This window comes from Vulpes vulpes, chromosome 3, assembly GCF_048418805.1.
Source record: "Vulpes vulpes isolate BD-2025 chromosome 3, VulVul3, whole genome shotgun sequence".
NCBI classification, from domain to species: domain Eukaryota; kingdom Metazoa; phylum Chordata; class Mammalia; order Carnivora; family Canidae; genus Vulpes; species Vulpes vulpes.
Window position 1 is genome coordinate 22935309 of NC_132782.1, and position 17992 is coordinate 22953300.

At 43.3% G+C, this 17992-nt stretch overlaps 1 protein-coding gene across 2 annotated transcripts in view; it reads left to right on the plus strand.

Annotated features, from left to right (window-relative positions):
• PLEKHA3 (pleckstrin homology domain containing A3) overlaps positions 1–17992 on the plus strand; it is a 29098-nt gene that overhangs the window by 1599 nt on the left and 9507 nt on the right. The window contains exons 1-5 of one of the 2 annotated variants that reach the window (XM_072752062.1): positions 1127–1350; positions 5102–5218; positions 11668–11823; positions 14917–15053; positions 16529–16693. In XM_072752062.1, the coding sequence (XP_072608163.1) occupies positions 1311–1350; positions 5102–5218; positions 11668–11823; positions 14917–15053; positions 16529–16693 (615 nt within the window). In that variant the 5' untranslated portion in view covers positions 1127–1310. Of the gene's footprint in view, positions 1–1126; positions 1351–5101; positions 5219–11667; positions 11824–14916; positions 15054–16528; positions 16694–17992 lie in introns of those variants that run through there. The other variant, XM_072752063.1, reaches the window with a different exon arrangement.

Here is a 17992-nt window from a genome sequence, read left to right on the forward strand (position 1 = left end):
GGCCCGCGCCTCCTGCGGGACGTGCGCGCGGGCGGCGGGTCCTCGGGGTTCCCCGGGGCTGAGCGCGCCGCGGGCTGCAGGCCTCCGCCCGCCGGCTCCGGCCTCTCCCGGGGGTGGGGGTGGGGGATGGACGGGGCCGGGAGACCCGGGGCGGGGGTTACAGGGGCGGGGGGGGGGGGCGGCGGAGGAGGAGTCATTGGCCCCGCGGGAGGCCTGTCCTGGGCTGCACCCCCTCTCCCGGCCCCCTCCCCACGGGGTGCAGGCCTCCGCCCGCCTGCTCCGGGCCTCTGGGGGGGTAAGAGGGGAAGACCCGGGGCGGGAGTGGGGGGGCGGCGGCGGAGGAGGCCCGGGCTGCACCCCCCGACCCCCTCCCCGAGGGCTGCAGGCCTCCACTCAGCTCCGAGCCTCTCCGGGGCAGGGGGCGGGGGGGACAAGGGCAGGGAGACCCAGGGAGGGGGTGGGGGGAGCGGAGGAGGAGGAGGCCCGGGCTGCACCCCCCCGACCCCCTCCCCGAGGGCTGCAGGCCTCCACTCAGCTCCGAGCCTCTCCGGGGCGGGGGGGGGGGGTGGGGGGAGCGGAGGAGGAGGAGGCCCGGGCTGCACCCCCCCGCTCCCCGAGGGCTGCAGGCCTCCACTCAGCTCCGAGCCTCTCCGGGGCGGGGGGGGGGGGGTGGGGGGAGCGGAGGAGGAGGAGGCCCGGGCTGCACCCCCCCGCTCCCCGAGGGCTGCAGGCCTCCACTCAGCTCCGAGCCTCTCCGGGGCGGGAGGGGGGTGGGGGGAGCGGAGGAGGAGGAGGCCCGGGCTGCACCCGCCCCCCCCCCCCCCGCCCCCTGGCGCCCGGCCCCCTCCCCGCGGGGCTGCAGGCCGCGCCCGCTCCTCCGGCCCCGCCGCCGGGGAGGGGTTTCCCGGGACGAGCCGGCCCCTTTCATCCAGGAAGTGAAAGCGACGTCGGGGTCAATGAAAGCAAGCGGGGAGCCCGGGGCGGGGGGGGAGGGCGCAGCCGGGGCGCGGGAGGGCGCAGCCGCGGGCTGGCAGCGCGAGCCGGAGCCGGGGGCGCTGGTGCCTGTGCCCGTGCCTGTGCCTGTGCCTGGGCCGCCGCCGCCGCCGCCGCCCGGGGATGCGAGAGCCCGCGCGGGGCGGCCCCCGAGCTGCACGCGGCGGCCGCCGCCCCGGCCTCTAGGGGCCGCCACGTCCCGGCGGCGCGGGCTGAGCGCCCGGGGAGTCGGGCCGGGAGCGGCTGCCCACGCTCCGCGCCACCCAGCAGCGCGGCGGGCGCCCGGCCGGAGGATGCGCGGCGCGGGGCCCTGAAGCATGGAGGGGGTTCTGTACAAGTGGACCAACTACCTGACAGGTCGGGGCGCGGGGCCCCGGGGGTGGCGGGACAGCCCGGGCCTGGGCGGCCTGGGCGGGGGCGGGGGTGCACCTGGCCCGCGGCGACCCTCGGACCCCCGCGCCCGGTGCTGCGGGCTGACCCGGCCCCCGCCCCCAGGAGCGGGCTCTGCGGGGCCGACCTCCAGGCCGCGCGCCCTCCGGGGCCCCCGGGGCCCGCGTCACCCTCCCGGTTTCCTCCCGTGGCTTCCGGGACAGTTTCCAGCCCCGCCGCCCGTGTGGTCGCCGCCTCCACCCACCGCACCCTGCGCTCGGCGCCCCGTGGCCCACGGAGTCGTGCGCCCTGGGGCCGGGGTGGCGCCTCTCAGATCCGGATTCAGTGTTAAGAAATCTCTCCTCTATTTCTTTTTTCTTTTCTTTTCTTTTCTTTCTTTTTTTTTTTAGCACGGTCATTTAAAAAGTTCCCTGTGGGGAGTTGTTAAACTGTTCCCAGATCACGTTCTCTTTTAGGAGTTGGTTGTCGGATACACCTTTAGGTTTTGGAATCCAGGTAAGTGTGTGAGAAGTGGTTGGAGGCGAAGTGCAAATACGCACAAGTGGACCAAGTCAAGTCCGTGTCACCAGGAAGTGGGTCGGAAGGAAAAATCTCTGAACTTTGGAGTTTTGCAGAAATGAGAGACCAGCAGGGCCGTGACACCAACAGCCTCGCTCATTAAAAGAGCCTTAATTCCGAGTCCTAGGCTCATCTCTGCCGATGAGCCATCAACCCACACTGAAGACCAGACTCTTACCGTCTTAAGATCTCAGTCTGTGAAGCACAGGATGAGCAGTTCGTTTATCTTGAGGGTCCAGGATTCTGTGATCTCGCCACATTACGGGAAAGGAAATGGGTTTAAAATAAGGTTACGTAGCAAACAGATTTCTTGTTCCAGTATAACAGGTGTCTTGACTTGCAAACCACTTTCTTACTCTGCCTGGAGTGTTGAACCCCTTTGTAACTGCATAGTGCACTCAACTTGTGCAAAATCTGCACATAAATACCCTGACCTTGTGCAAAATCTGCACATAAATACTTTAAAGCATAAGCCTGAGCTACAGTTGCCCTTCCTTCCTTCCTTCCTTCCTTCCTTCCTTCCTTCCTTCCTTCCTTCCTTCCTTCCTTCCTTCCTATCACTCTCTCTTTCCAATTAGTTGGAATGCTAAAGCCTGATCTGTAGCAGCAAATGCTTTGGCATTTATGATACGTGCATGTTTTGTTTTGCTCAACCATAAAACGTAAAACACTTTGTTTCTAGAAATAACACGTTTTAGTGGGGAATGTTTAGAAAATGAGGTATTTTTTTCCTTAAGCATTTTCCTTTGGGCAGTTGTGAGAACTGGCTGTTTAGTTGAGATACGTATTAACTTTAAAGATAGTGGTTTCCATGCTTTGAAATGCAAATGATCGTCTCACTGCAAACATTCATAAGCATAGTGTCTACAGTGTCTTGCGAGGAACCGCTTATGCCTAGCCTAGAGCAATGGGTGATTACTGAGATGAGTCATAATTTATTCCTGGAGCCAAATGTCTTTGTGGCCATCTTTCTCATCTGGGGCACTGAACACCAGCTGGTTGAGCTTTTAACCACATGTGCTTAAGCTTTTAGTCTTTGCAGAGCATTTAAGCAAACTGCTAGTATGCATTGTAGAAGCTTGCTGAAATGAAATCTTTGGTTTGAAAGAATTCCACTTTAAAAATATAAATTTGACTCAGTGGCACGCCGATTATTAATTTTAGTTCATCTTAGGTCAGAAGAGTGAGCAGCTCTTCATAATGAATGATTTCAGTTTCGTGACAGTGTTCTTTGAGAATCCTTTGTAGAGAATAAGGATTTCAGTAACATTGAAGATAAAAAGACAGTGTTCTTTTTTTTTTTTTAAAGAATGCCTATGAATCTTTCACATGTAGCCCTCTATTATATACCTGTATGAATCATTTAGATTGTTTTAATTAAATATGTCTTTGAAAAGGTGTGTAGAGATAACAGTCTTAATTACTTTAATATATTTCACCATGGTCACCTTTCAAGTTGCTACAAATTCTAAATGAGTCATTTTGCTCGTTATTTGTTTTAAAGCAATGTTGAATCACAATAATGAAGGTTTACAAAATCATGATTTGTCTTATAGGCACACTACATCTGGGTGGAGTGTACTTTTACCACTCTGCTTATAATTTGTTTGCCGGTGGTGAATTAGTGTTTGGAAAGATAATGTTTTCATCATTTCTCTGTGTGCTCCATATTACAATATACTTTCATGGAATATACAGCATATCTTTACTCTCATGGATAAAGTGCATTATCTCACTTTTCTGGTATTTAATCACTCATTTAATTGAGATATACATTTTTTTTTTAGCACCTGTTATGTACCAGGCACCATTCTAGGTGCTGGGAATGCAACGACAGACCAGATAAAGCTGCTGTACCGAAAGAACTTACCTTTTAATTTGATAGGCCTCATTAGGGGTTATAGTGTTTCATAGTAAGATTTTTCCAAGTGTTTGAAACGTATTTTAATTATTTTAGATGCCCATCTTTCTGAACTATATTATGACATTCCCTCTTGTGAAATTTAACCTCTTTATGATGACTCGATGCTGTCATTTCAAAAGTGTTACAGGAAAAGCCATTTGGGGAGATAAGTCCTGGGTCTGTATTAGGATGTAAGAATGAATCTCCCATCTGCCACTGTCTTGCTACTATTTGGCCCTGGAGAAACTGAATTAAGCATATCGCGGGCCACGTCTAATGTGAGCAGGCCAAATTGTGATTTAATAGTTACAGAAAGAACAAGGACAGTCACCCTGTCTTCTGTGAGGTACTGTGGGAAGAGTCCACTGTGTTATTAATCAACGAAGTGTTGTAAGTTAGTAGCATGCGTGTTAAGATTTTAGGGAACATTGAGTTTGGCTTGCAAGAGTGGCAGTTGAACTCTGGGGAAAGCCATCAACCTTGTCCTCAGGTTTGCTTTAGAGCCAAGTCTATGACAGTTGTGTAATCTAGTCCCTGAATAAACACAACTGAAATGAATGATCGCAGTTTCTAGCATTTGTGCCTGAGCTGTGGAGCAGCAGGGCAAGGAGAGAGGGATTGTGGGGAGTCCATGTTCTCACACAGAGTATGCAGCTTCCGAGGAAGAGAGTAGATAGAATTCATTCAGCACTCGCTTGTGCATGGCAGTTTGCTTAGGCAACGTGGAAGAGAGGGGTCACATTGCAGAATTAAAGGGCTGGGTCGCTGACACCTGAGAGGTCATCTTGTTCAATCTGCTCATTACGGAGACTGAGAATTTTTGCTATTTGTTGAAATGAAAAGATTTGTTTCAGCTTATCTAACTAAAGAGTGAGACTAGAGCTGGGGCTAGAATCTGCGTTTCTGTTGCCTTTTCCATTACATTGAAACACAACTCTGTTCCCTTCAGGAAAAGGGGCTTAGTCATGTTTTACCCTGTGTGGGGTTATTACTGAGGATGGGTCTCATGGGTTGTTACTGAGAAGGTTGTGAGCCAGAATAAAGGTATTACTCCCTATATTTTTGCTGATCTATAGATTTCTGCAGAAGTGGGATTAAGGCAAGAATGTTTTGGGTGAGCGTTGGCCATGAAAAATTTCATTGTCAGAATGTTACTTTTAGAGCCAAGAAAACATGGGTGGCAAATTTTGAAACCATAGTTTTCTATGTGATTAAAGTCATTTCTTAGTAATCTTTTGTTATTTATAATCTTTGTAGGTTGGCAGCCTCGTTGGTTTGTTTTAGATAATGGAATCCTTTCCTACTATGATTCACAAGATGATGTTTGCAAAGGGAGCAAAGGAAGTATAAAGATGGCAGTTTGTGAAATTAAAGGTAAGCGAATACGTGGAATTAGAGAAATTTGAAGTTAGGTAAGTAAAATGTTCTTCACTGTAATCCAAAAAGAGGGAAAAAAGGATTTCTAGTCCAGTAGGGATCTTCTAATAGCATTTATTTCCTTAGTAATTAAGAGTGGCACTTAGCATTGTTAAGTTAAGCACAGTTTTTTTTGCATTTCTCCTTTTATACATGTACTTTGAGTTGAAATGGAAAATCTTAGTGTTAGTCTTCCAATTTGGACCTGAAAAACAATTTCTTGTGGATGCTACTTCAGTGTCCATACTGAGTTCACAATTGTGAACTGAGTTCACAATTCATTCTCATTATAAAGGTGCTGTGAAGATTAGAAAACTGAGCTCTAAAGATGATGAGGCAGGGCGCCTGGCTGGCTCAGTCGGGAGAGCATGCAACTCTTGATCCTGGGGTCAGGAGTTCAGGCCCCATGTTAGGCATAGATCTTATTTAAAAAAAGAGAAAGTGGAAGATAATGAGGCAAGCTCTGTAGGGTTTTGATAAAACATGAAGTCAGAGTCATAAACTCCGGTTCTTTGCTGAATTGGAGATAAGCTTTTCTGGGTGATGGCGATATTTTCCTTTTCTTGCAAAGGAGAAGAGATAAAGCAGTAGGTCATGCTATAATTTTCGTGATGGAAGTTTTCATGGACCATTGATTCATTTGTATGTGTGGTTGGGTTGTGTGGAGTGGAGGTAGGTAGGAGAGATCAGATAAGATGATAATGGAAAGTATTGAATTCTTCAGGGCATTGAAGGAAAAAGCACTAGAGGAGTGACTATCAAACACCAACAGGCTTTTTTTTGTTTTTCCTCTGTAGCTTGAATACTTGTCCTTCCTGAAGGGTGCTTCCTTTGACGCGGTGAGCTCTTGGTCAGAGCTATCAAATACTTCAGAGTAACCTTACCGCTCTGTGCATTTTCTTATTTATGTTAAACCAAAGCAGCAACTAATGTGTTAATGTACATTTTCTAGGGCTGGATTGCTAAATTTGTATGGTTTTGTGGTACTTCTTAGTATGATTTAGCCATGGAGACAAAATAGAATTTTCTTGCTTGCTACATATCTGGCTCTTCACATTCATGCAAGACGTGTTAACTACTGGGGCTATTTCACCAGCAGTGATTCATAGCTCAGGGTAGATCAGTGTCTCCAGGGTGCTTTCTCCAAGATGCACACGTCTGCCAAGTGATTGTAACACGCTCATGTTAGTTGAGAATTACTTCTTTTCTAATGGAAGGAAGTCATGGCTATCTAAGATATAAAAACACTTCAGCCTAGTGTATTGTCATTGTGTCTTCCCTGAAATATATGCGGTATAGTTTTGTTGTTTATTTTTATTTTTATTTCCTCATTTATTTTATTTTTTTAAAAGATTTTATTTATTCATGAGAGACACACAGAGAGAGACAGACAGACAGACAGACACAGGCTCCACACAGGGAGCCCGATGCGGGATTTGATTCCAGGTCTCCAGGGTCAGGCCCGGGGCCGAAGGTGGTGCTAAAGGGCACCTGGGCTGTCCTTGTTGTTTATTTTTTAACAAATATACCAAAATGTGTGCCAGTAAGTGTTGGCTTTCCAGGTACTCATTTTTGATGTACTTATTTTTAATTGCACCACCATCACCCGTAACACTTTAGAGCTCCTCTTAGAATTGCCTTATGAACCAGTCGATAAATCCCACAGGAAAAGCACAAAGTATGAGTTTTTATTTATTTTTTAATGGTTTTATCTCGTTTTATACCCCAGGTTTGATTCCAAATGATACTTGATAAGAATAAAAAAAATCAAACTACAAAGTTCAAAGATTTGCCACTCTTGCGGATATTTAAAGGATTTAGTGACAGAAGCCTAAGGCAATTCTAAAATGTTTCAAGCTATGGGAGCATTTTTACTTTTGTTGTTTGTTTCAAGTAATCATTCTATTCAAGAATAACATACAGAAAAAAAAAGAATAACATACAGAAAAGAGAACATATCTTAAATATTCAGCTTGAAGAATGTTTACAAAGCACACACACTTGTGTAACCAGTAATCCGATTAAGAATTAGAATATAATCAGCATCCCAGATGCTGGGATATTATCATGTCTCCTCAGCCACTAATCCCTCTAAAAAGTAACTATTAATCTAACTTGTATCACCATCGATAAATATTGCCTATTTTGAACATTTTATAAATGGAATAAATCAGTATTTTTGGGTGTGTGTTGGCTTCTTTCAACAACATTGTGACGTTCACCCATGTTTTCTGTGTAATAGAAATTCAGTCATTGTTACTGAGTTGTAGTTTATTTCTGTTGTGAATATCCTACAATTTAGCTGTTCATTCTAGTATTGATGTATATATATATTTTTCCATGTGCGATTACGAATAAAGCTGCCACTAGATTTTTTTTTCTTTTAAGATTTTATTTATTCATTCATGATAGACACACACACACACACACACAGAGAGAGAGAGAGAGAGAGAGAGGCAGAGACACAGGCAGAAGGAGAAGCAAGCTCCACGCAAAGAGCCTGATGTGGGACTCGATCCCAGGACTCCAGGATCACACCCCGGGCTGAAGGTGGCGCTAAACCGCTGGGCCACTGGGGCTGCCTGCCACTAAAATTCTTATATATTTCTTTTGTTGAACATGTGTATGCTGTTTCTCTTCAGTATATGTCTGGCAGTGAAGTGGGATTGCTGAGGCATTGGGTATTCCTACGTTAGGTTTAGCAGAATTAAGGAGAAAATGATTCTTGACGCCTGTTAGTAAGGCTGACTTTATTCAAGTCTCTCACGATAGGTATAGGGACTACTGCAGTGGGGTTTTGTAGTGGGGGAGAGAGATTGGGTTCAACTCCAAATACGATAAGGAAAAGTGGGAATTTGTAACTAAGGAGCCAAGTGGAGGGATCAGTGGATGGAAAATTGCTAAGAGGAAACATCAGGGATTGGGGGGCATTCTGGTTAAACTGACCCCCAGGATTCTTGCTGACAGCAGGCAGGGTGATCGCACATTACCCAGGGGATGTTGGTGGTAGAGGAATTTGTTCAGACATGAGGCTAATCAGATACTGACGGTATAGGATTCTGGCTAGATAGACTTAGGAGAATTCTTGCTAACATTGGGCTCTACAGGGATATAGAGATGGAAGTCCAAGGTCGGGCCTAGTCAAGCAGAGGGCTCCAAGGAACCTGACTGAGGTTTGATCAGGGAGAGAATCTTCGTCACAGATGATGCCAAATTGTTTACTAAAGTGGTTGTACCAATTTATTCTTGAACTAGCAGAGTATGAAAGTTCCAGTTGCTTTGTGTCCTTGCCAAAATTTGCATTATCAATTTGAAGATTTTGAATATTTCTAGTGTGCATAGTAGTATCTATCTCATGGTGGTCTTAACTTGTATGTCTTCAATAACTACTGATCGGTTTTTTTTTTCTGGATATTAATTAGCCATATGAACATTCTTCTCTTTTGGAGTCCCTAGTCAGGTCTTTGACTTAATTTCTAAATTGGGCTTTCATGTTGACTTGTAGGAGTTCTTTATATAGTCCAAATGACTCTCTGTGTTGTATCTTCTTCCAATTTAGTATTTTCTCTCTATTAAAGGTATCTTTTGATAAACAGAAGTTCTTAATTTTAATAAAGTCCAGTTTTTCAGTTTTTTAAATTAGAACTTTTTATGTCCTTAGGAAATCTTTTTTCTTTTTGAAGGCTTATTGTTTTACCTTGTTACTTAAGTCCTTGATACTTAAGACTTTTTTTTTTTATTAGAGACTTAGAGAGAGAGGGACTGAGAGAGAGAGAGAGAAACAAGCAGAGGGAGAGGCAGGCTCCATGCAGGGAGTCGGACATGGGACTCGATCCTGGGTCTCCAAGATCACACCCTGGGTGGAAGGCGGTGCTAAAACCGCTGAGCCACCGGGGCTGCCCTGTGATTGACTTAAAATTTACTTTTATATACAGTATCAGCATGGGTTAAGATTAATATATTTTTTAAGATTTTTATTTATTTATTCATGAGAGACAGAGAGAGAGAGAGAGAGAGAGAGAGAGAGAGAGGCAGAGACACAGGCAGAGGGAGAGGCAGGTTCCATGCAGGGAGCCCGATGCGGGACTTGATCCTGGGGCCTCCAGGATCATGCCCTGGGCCGAAGGCAGATGCTAAACTGCTGAGCCACCCAGGGATCCCCAAGATTAATTTTTTTAGAGGGATATTCAGTTGACTGAATATCAATTATGGACAACAGCAGCCTTTCACCTAATGCACTGTAGGAACATCTTTGTCACAGAGTGAGCGACTGTGTGCATTAGGCCATTTTCTGGACTGTTTTTTGTTCCAAGGGCCTACTTTTCCATCCTTTTGCCAATATCACAGTCTTAATTTGTTTAGTTCTATACTTCTTAGTATCTGATAGTCTAAGTCTTCTAACTTTGTTCTTTTTCAGATTGTCTTGGTTATTATTGATCAACTCTGCATTTCCTTAACACATATTAGAATCTACTTGTAAATTTCCAAAAATTGTATTGAATCTATACATTAATTTGGGGAGAATTATGTTCTTGACAATATTGAGTCTTATAATCTATTAACATGGTATATTCCTGTATTTAATGGGGTTTTAAATTTCAGTATTTTACAGTTTTGCATATAGAGGTCTTGTCCATTTTATGCTAAGAACTTGATGTTTTGGGAGCCTTGTTCTCAAGTTTATTGTCTTCTCAGATGACAACTGTGAATGGGATATCCTTAGACTATTACACCAATTTTGGTATATTTAAAAAGTCATCTTCAAGTGCCTGGATGGCTAAGTTGGTGGAGCGTGTGACTCTTGATCTCAGGGTTGTGAGTTCAAGCCCCACACTGGGCATAGAGCCTACTTAAAAAAAAAAGAGGAGTCATCTTATTTTCATTTGTAGCAATAATTATTAGAAATCAGAGCTTTGTTTTCTTTTGAGGTAGCTATTGGTGCTTTCACTGGTATTAACGAGTAGCCAAACGAGGGCTACTCTTGGAGCCTGGGGATTTCAGTAGTTCTATCCTAGCTTGGAAATCTTTTGCACCCATCACTGATTGTTGCATGTTTATGTATTTCATTATCTACATCCAAGGTTGGCCTTTATAAGTAGAATAATAAGCTAGCAAAGTTTTTGTGGCATTATTTGCCATAGGACATCTGGTCAATATTTTCAGTAATTAATCATATAAATTAGGACTTGTACCAGACTTTCAGGGCCCCTGAAGATTTGGCTCAACTCAGCTTGTCCATTCATGAATATCATTACCATGTTGTCTTCTTGGTACATGTTATGTTTATTTCCTCATCTAGGCCTTTTTAAATGCAGTTTCTCTCTTACCTAAATCGTACTATTGTCAAATCCTTCTTCCTGAAGCCTTAGTTCCTACCTCTTCTTACTTTCATTTTACTTACAAATGATGTCTCTGTACTAAAGAGTTTATCATTTAGTTATTTTGATTACTTTTGGTGTGTCAGTTTGTTTCCCTGGTTAAATTGTCAGGTCTGTTAGAGCAAAGACTCCTTTCTTTCTCCTCTCCTCTCTTCTCCTTCTACCAGGCACTGCTCTGAGCTGAGTAAATGCTTGTTGATTAAGGACAATGTAACACAAATTTAGTGTTACAACAAAGATTGAGGATGGCTCAGTATAATTCTTGATCAGTTCTCTTTTGTCAGAGTATTGGGGCAGGGGGTAGTCTAGGAGAGGAGGAGGAGGAGAACACTCCAAAATACTCTCTTATGATGTGCCCCTTATTGCCCCTTATTTGAGGACTACTGTGCTAATGGTGGCCATAGGTACCATTTATTGTGCTGCTTCTGAATGTCAGGCACTGTCCTAGGCTTGGGGGATACTAAAATGCAGACTTTGCTTTCAAAGAAATCAGTAAGAAATTTGTGATAAGGGGCATCTGGGTGGCTCAGTTAGTTAAGTGTCTGGCTTCGGCTCAGGTCATGATCTCAGGGTCCTGGGATTGAGCCCCATGTCAGGCTCCCTGCTCAGTGGGGAGTCTGCTTCTCCCTCTCCCTCTATCCCTCCCCTCTGCTTGTACTCTCTCTCAAATAAATAAATAAATTATGTGTGTGTGTGTGTGTGTGTGTGTGTGTGTGTATGAAGTGTGATAAGTGTGACAATATCTGTGTATTTAAAGTAGTACAGACAGCCCCAAGAGAGGGAGCATTTGGTTTTCATTGCTGTTTTCTTTTTCTCTTGCTACCACCGCTTTGGCACCACTGTTATATGTAAGAATGTGGTTTTGAAGGTGCCACTAGATAGCGCCTTAGGGAGAGGCAATGCCTGCATCCTGAAGCTCAACTTCTTGTTTTAGGTGTCTGAAACCTCTAATACTGTAAGAGTGATTGTTTGATTTGCCCCAAATTACTTAAGTTTGTGACTGTATTTCTCCTGTGTTCATCATCATAGTCCATTCAGCAGACAACACCAGAATGGAATTAATCATTCCAGGAGAGCAGCATTTCTACATGAAGGCAGTGAACGCGGCTGAAAGACAGAGGTGGCTGGTTGCTCTGGGGAGCTCCAAAGCCTGTTTGACTGATACTAGGACTAAAAAAGAAAAAGGTAAATGGAATTTTTTCTTTGTGACAAGAATATATTTTTTTAGAATATTTTCTTAGACACAAATGTAAATTGTCCTGTTCACTACTTTTAACAATCTATCCTAAAGAGATAAGTAGAAATGTAGAAGATAATATAAAATATTTCTATTTTATTTATTTTATTTATGATAGTCACAGAGAGAGAGAGAGAGAGAGAGAGAGAGAGAGAGAGGGGCAGAGACACAGGCAGAGGGAGAAGCAGGCTCCATGCACTGGGAGCCCGACGTGGGATTCGATCCCGGGTCTCCAGGATCACACCCTGGGCCAAAAGCAGGTGCTAAACCGCTGCACCACCCAGGAATGCCCTGTAGAAGATAATATACATGCATAGATATTCATCATAGTAAACAAATTTGTAAACAATGCAAAGGTTTAAATTTAGGGGAATGATTCAATAAACTATAGGTTGATATAAGCTGATATGTAGCCAGTTAAATGTTTACAAGGAATTTTAATAATGTGAAAAAATGCCCAACATTAAATGATAATTGCAAAAAAACAGGATTCAAAATTACCTATCCATTCATTTGGCCAGCTCAGGAAAGATACATAGAATTGGTCAAGTTGTTACCTTTGGAAGGGTGATTTGTGGGAAGGAGACTTACTTTTCACTATATATACCCTTTGGTACCTTTGACTTTATCATATATTTGCCAATTTAAATGGATTGAATAAAAATCAAAAGCAAAGCAAATAATTTATGGTATTGGTTCAGTCATATGCAGATATAATGTGAAAATACTACAGTATTTATAGGGGTGCCTAAATGGCTCCATTGGTTAAGCGTCTGCCTTCTGTCCAGGTCATGATTCCAGGGTCCTGGGATGAGCCTTGCATTGGGCTCCCTGTTCAGCAGAGTCTCCTTCTCCCTTTCTCTCTGCCCCTGCTCCCCTTCATGTGCTCTCTCCACCCCCACCTCTCTCAGGTAAATCAATGAAATCTTTAAAAAAAAAATTATATTTTGATAGTGAGTTTGCAGTTATTTGGTTTTTCTTTTTTATAGTTTTTTGATTTTCCAAAAATTTTCATTGAGAATATATTACTTTTATAATTAAAAGCTAGTAGCAGTTAGATTACTGAAAACAACTAAATTATGGGTATTGAAAAATGAAGGCCCCGAACTAAATTTAGAATCATTTAAAAATATATGAAAGAACATCATGGGTAGCATGTGGCTAAGGGTAGGATAAGAAGGAATGGAAATTCACAATAGTCAAAAGGTGGAAATAACCCAAATGTCCATAGACAAAGAGATAAACAAAATGTAGTATTATATATACAATGGAATATTATTCAGCCTTTGAAAGGAAGGAAATTCAGACACATGCTACCAAATGGGTAGATCTTGAAAGCTAAGTGAAATAAGCTGGTCACAAAAGGACAAATATTACATGATTGCACTTCCTGGGATACTTAGAATAGTCAGATTTTTAGAGACAGAAGGTACAGTAATGGTTGACAGGGGGCAGGGGGTAGGGGAGATGGGGCTTTATTGTTGAATGGGTGTCAAGTTTTACTTTGGAAAGATGAAAAGGTTCTGGAGATGGATGACGGTAATGGTTGTAGGACACTGTGAATGTACTTAATGTCCCTCAACTATCTACTTAAAAATGGTTAAAACAGTAGATTTTATTATGTGTCTTGTACTACAGTTGAAAAAAAAAAGAAGGAATGGACTTAAATTTGAGTAGAAGTTAATTTATGTTAGGTCAAATGGGCAGATAAAGCTTGTTTGGTCCACTGTGGCTAGAGTGACGTAGTGGCTGGTATCATAAAGCAGTGCCACTGATTCATGGTATATGGAGAAATGCCAGGATCTACTATGTGTATTTTCCCCTGCTTCCTCTGCTGTTTATTTTATTTTATTTTTTATTTTATTTTATTATTATTTTTTTTTCCTCTGCTGTTTATACTGCTAGTTTAGAAGGTACTGGTCAGCAAATGGCTGAGATTAGGGCTGGATTTTTAAAAAAATTATTTATTTATTCATGAGAGACACAGAGAGAGAGAGAAAGGCAGAGACACAGGCAGAGGGAGAAGCAGGCTCCATGCAGGGAGCCCAATGTGGGACTCGATCCCGAGACTCCAGGATCATGCCCTGGGCTGAAGGCGGCCCTAAACCGCTGAGCCACTCGGGCTGCCCAAGGGCTGGATGTTTAGTGTGCCTGGACATATTAAGGAAAAGAAGGTAAACTCTTAACAAACCAATTCTGAAAATAATAAAATGTGAAAACAAAGTTATGAGAGGAACAGAAGAAAATAGATGTTTATATACAGTGGTTTTAACTACGTAAAAATTGGAAAACTTCTACATGTCAAAATGCACAATAAAGCAAACCGGAAGAGAGCAGATAGACCTGGAAAAGCACTAGCAGTATATAGGACAGGGGAAGGATTGCTCTCTTCAATGTGTAAGAACTTTTCTAAATTATTAATTTGGATATTATTAAAATCGAACATCAGAACTGGAAAAATATGTAAAGGACAGAGAGAAGACAATTTACAAAAAAAGAAATATAAGCACTTTTAAAATGAAAGATGAGTGATGGAATGGGAATATCCTATATAAAACATCCAGTTTTGGGGGCACCTGCGTGGCTCAGTTGGTTAAGTGACTGACTCTCAGTTTCAGCTCAGGTAATGATCTCGGGGTTGTGAGATGGAGCCCCGAGTCACGTCAGACTCCATGCTCAGCGTAGTCTACTTGGGATTCTCTCTCCCTCTGTCTCTCCCCCCACTTGTGTGTTCACTTGCTCTCTCTCTCTTTCAAAATAAATAAAATCTTAAAAAAAAAATCCAGTAGTCATCACCCTGCCTCTGGAAATTAATCTACCTAAACCTCATGCCAGATATATGACTCCTATTTTTTTTCCCCAATTATTTGAAGAGAAGGTATTTCTTCAAGACCCTTGTAACCTACTTCCAAGGGCTCCCACCTCTTAAGCTTTAGGTATTTCTATCCATTGCCTTACTTTTTAAATGATTCTGTTTTGTTTTATTGCCCCAAAAATATGAATGCAATCTCTAACTGAATGTTTATATATGTTCCTTTCAGAAATAAGTGAAACCAGTGAATCTCTGAAAACCAAAATGTCTGAACTTCGCCTCTACTGTGATCTCCTAATGCAGCAAGTTCATACTATCCAAGAATTTGTTCACCATGATGAGAATCATTCATCGCCCAGCGTAGAGGTATACAAAGATGATCCCTTCATGTCCGGTTATGCTTTGTAATAACACTGGAGGCTGAGGTTCTTCCCATAGGGTGATAGAGAAGCGGTTTCAAAATGAGCTGTTTTTTTAGCTCTTCTGGCCTGTCCCTACTACAGATTCTGGATATCTAGGATCTTCTAGATGGTATCTGTGCAACCAGTGTAAAGCTGGAAGCAGCACATTTCTCCAGGGAATCAAGGCTTATTTTTGTAGCCACTTTGATGATTTGGAGGTTGGGGTGGGGAAGAAGTGTTCTAGGCTTGCTTTCTGGGCTAGCTGCAGGAATCCTTGGACAACTGCTCCTCTCCTTCTAAGGTCCCAGTTTCAGTGACTGAGAGTTGATAATTTAGTTTTTATCAAATAACTTTTTAAAAAAGTACTCAGGACAGCAATACAGGAATCAGGTGTCAGATTTGTAGGCCTGGCTATGATATAGGGTCACACTTTCGGATAAAGGAGGATCAGTGGGCCCTGCTGTTCTCTGGTTGAGAGGTTGGCATGGTTCCCAGTCCCCTTTTACCTAACTTGGGAGAAATGGGACAAGAAATCTTCCTACTTCTCCTGTGGCCTTCTCCTGGTGGGGAGCAATCTTCTGTGAGGTCACCTTTAGTTGCAGGCACATTAAACCCTAAGGCCATTTCCTGTTTCATTACGAGCTCTTCAGAGGTAGGTGTCCTCACATTTGCTCCTGCTGCTCAGTGACAGTATCAAGGACCTGGGCTTGTTCTGTCCTTCCACTCTGCCATTCTTGGTGTATTTGATTTTTATGCCCAAGGTGTTGGGGTGAAGACCAAGGTCACACAGATACAGGAGGCAGTTAGAGGTAACCGAGGTGGAAAGAGATCTTCTCAACTTGCTGTCCTGGGTTTTATCCAGTAACAAAAAGTCTCAGCAACTCCTCGGCAGACTTCACATCTCTTTGGTCTGGGTCAGAGGAAACTAAGATACCAATATTTGACCAAGGGTCATGGAATAGCCATGACTGGCTTAGACCAGTCCGTATTCATCCCCCAGGGTCAGGACACATTACTGTCATTTAAAAAAAAGTGTGGGGTTTGTATCTTACCAAGGAAGGGGTAGATATGAATTGTGCCTGCCTCTAAGTAACTCTCAGGGTGTTCCACTGCTGTGACCACCTTCAGAATTTTGATACTTAGAAAATTACTGTTTGGGTTAGGTCATGTACATTGTTGTACATAGTTTTTCAATATGATTCATATTTGGTTTAAATGCAAAAACTTCATTTTTCTTGGAAATGAATTTCATACATTGCTTGATAGATATTTCTTCTTCATGTATTGCTTTAATTTTCTGAGGTAGTTTATTTTAAGTAGATTTGCACTAACCTAGTAAGGTGTCTGTTGGAGATAACGTTTAGTCACTTGATTGTAACGTGGTGCATGGTTGCATATAGCTGTGTGTGGGTCTGTTTAACTCAGTGTGTAATTTTTCAGAACATGAATGAAGCCTCTTCTCTGCTTAGTGCCACATGTAATACATTCATCACAACCCTTGAGGAATGTGTGAAGATAGCGAATGCCAAGTTTAAACCTGAGATGTTTCAGCTGTCCCATCCGGATCCCTTGGTTTCTCCTGTGTCACCTTCTCCTGTTCAAATGGTTGGAACTTGTTTTTCTTCCAGTGATGTTGCATGTTTGTTTTGGGTTTTGGTTTTGTTTTTAAGGGAGGAAAGTGGCAATGGGAGGGAAATAATCAACAGATGGAACTTTTTTTTTTTTTTTAAAGATTTTATTTATTTATTCATGAGAGACATAGAGGCATACAGGTAGAGGGAGAAGCAGGCTCCATGTGGGACTCGATCCCGGGACTCCAGGATCACACCCCGGGCAGAAGGCAGGGGCCAAACCGCTGAGCCACCCAGGGATCCCCCAACAGATGGAACTTTTTAAAGGTTGTACTCATGTTCTTTTTGGAGGCTTTCCACTTTTTGGACTCAGCATGTGCCGCGGTTCTGATCGCCTCCACTTGGAGGACTGTGCCGTTTACCCCAGTGTGCCAGGAAAATATGCTCCGTGGGTATTGTGACATGGAAAAGGTTGGGGGCACTGCTCTACTTGGAAAACATCACGGAGGGGTGGTGTTTTACCCACAAAACGATAAAATTAGGCAAGTCATAAAGGAGTTGTAGGGGGTTTGAAGCAACATGTTATAGGGAAAACAGTATTTTGTAGTCAGTATTTGGATTTGAGCCCTCTGAGTAGGCAAGTTATTGAATCTTTCTGGACCCCATTTTCTTCATCTGTAAAATAAAGTCTTTTCCATCAGCAGGCCAATGCAAAAGGGCTGACCAATTTAACACAGGTGCTTTGTGTTAGTTTCTTTCCTTCTGATTGCCCTGCACAACAAGTACCCTTTGCTGGGGGCAGTGGACTAGTTGTCCTTCCCAAGCTAATAAACTTGCTCAGGCAAACTGTGCAGAACTGTAGGTGAGACAGAGTTCGATGAGACTTTACATTTTTTTCATCTAAGTGTTTTCAGGAGCCCTTTTATAAAAGGAAGAATGCTACCTGGCTACTATTTTTAGCAATTACTTGAAGGCTTATTTGTTAGAAGAAACAATAGGGTACAACTTATTCCTACGTGCTTGTATCCACCCCAGCCTATTTAAGCTATTTGAGATTAAGTAAAAATCATCACCTTAATTAATTAACTGATTTTAAAAGTTTTTTTTAGAACAGGGAACATGAGTGGGGAGGGGGGCCAGAGGGAGAGGCAGATGTGGGGCTCCATCCCAGGAAGGCAGACGCTTAATCAAGTGGTCCATCCAGGTGCCTCTATCCTACAGAGCATTTGTAACAGAAGGCATTTTCCTTAGAAATTCAATACAAAAATGAGGTAGCTTTGAGGTGGTTTTATTGCATTTCACTCTATAAAGTCAACTATAGTGTTTGTAATAA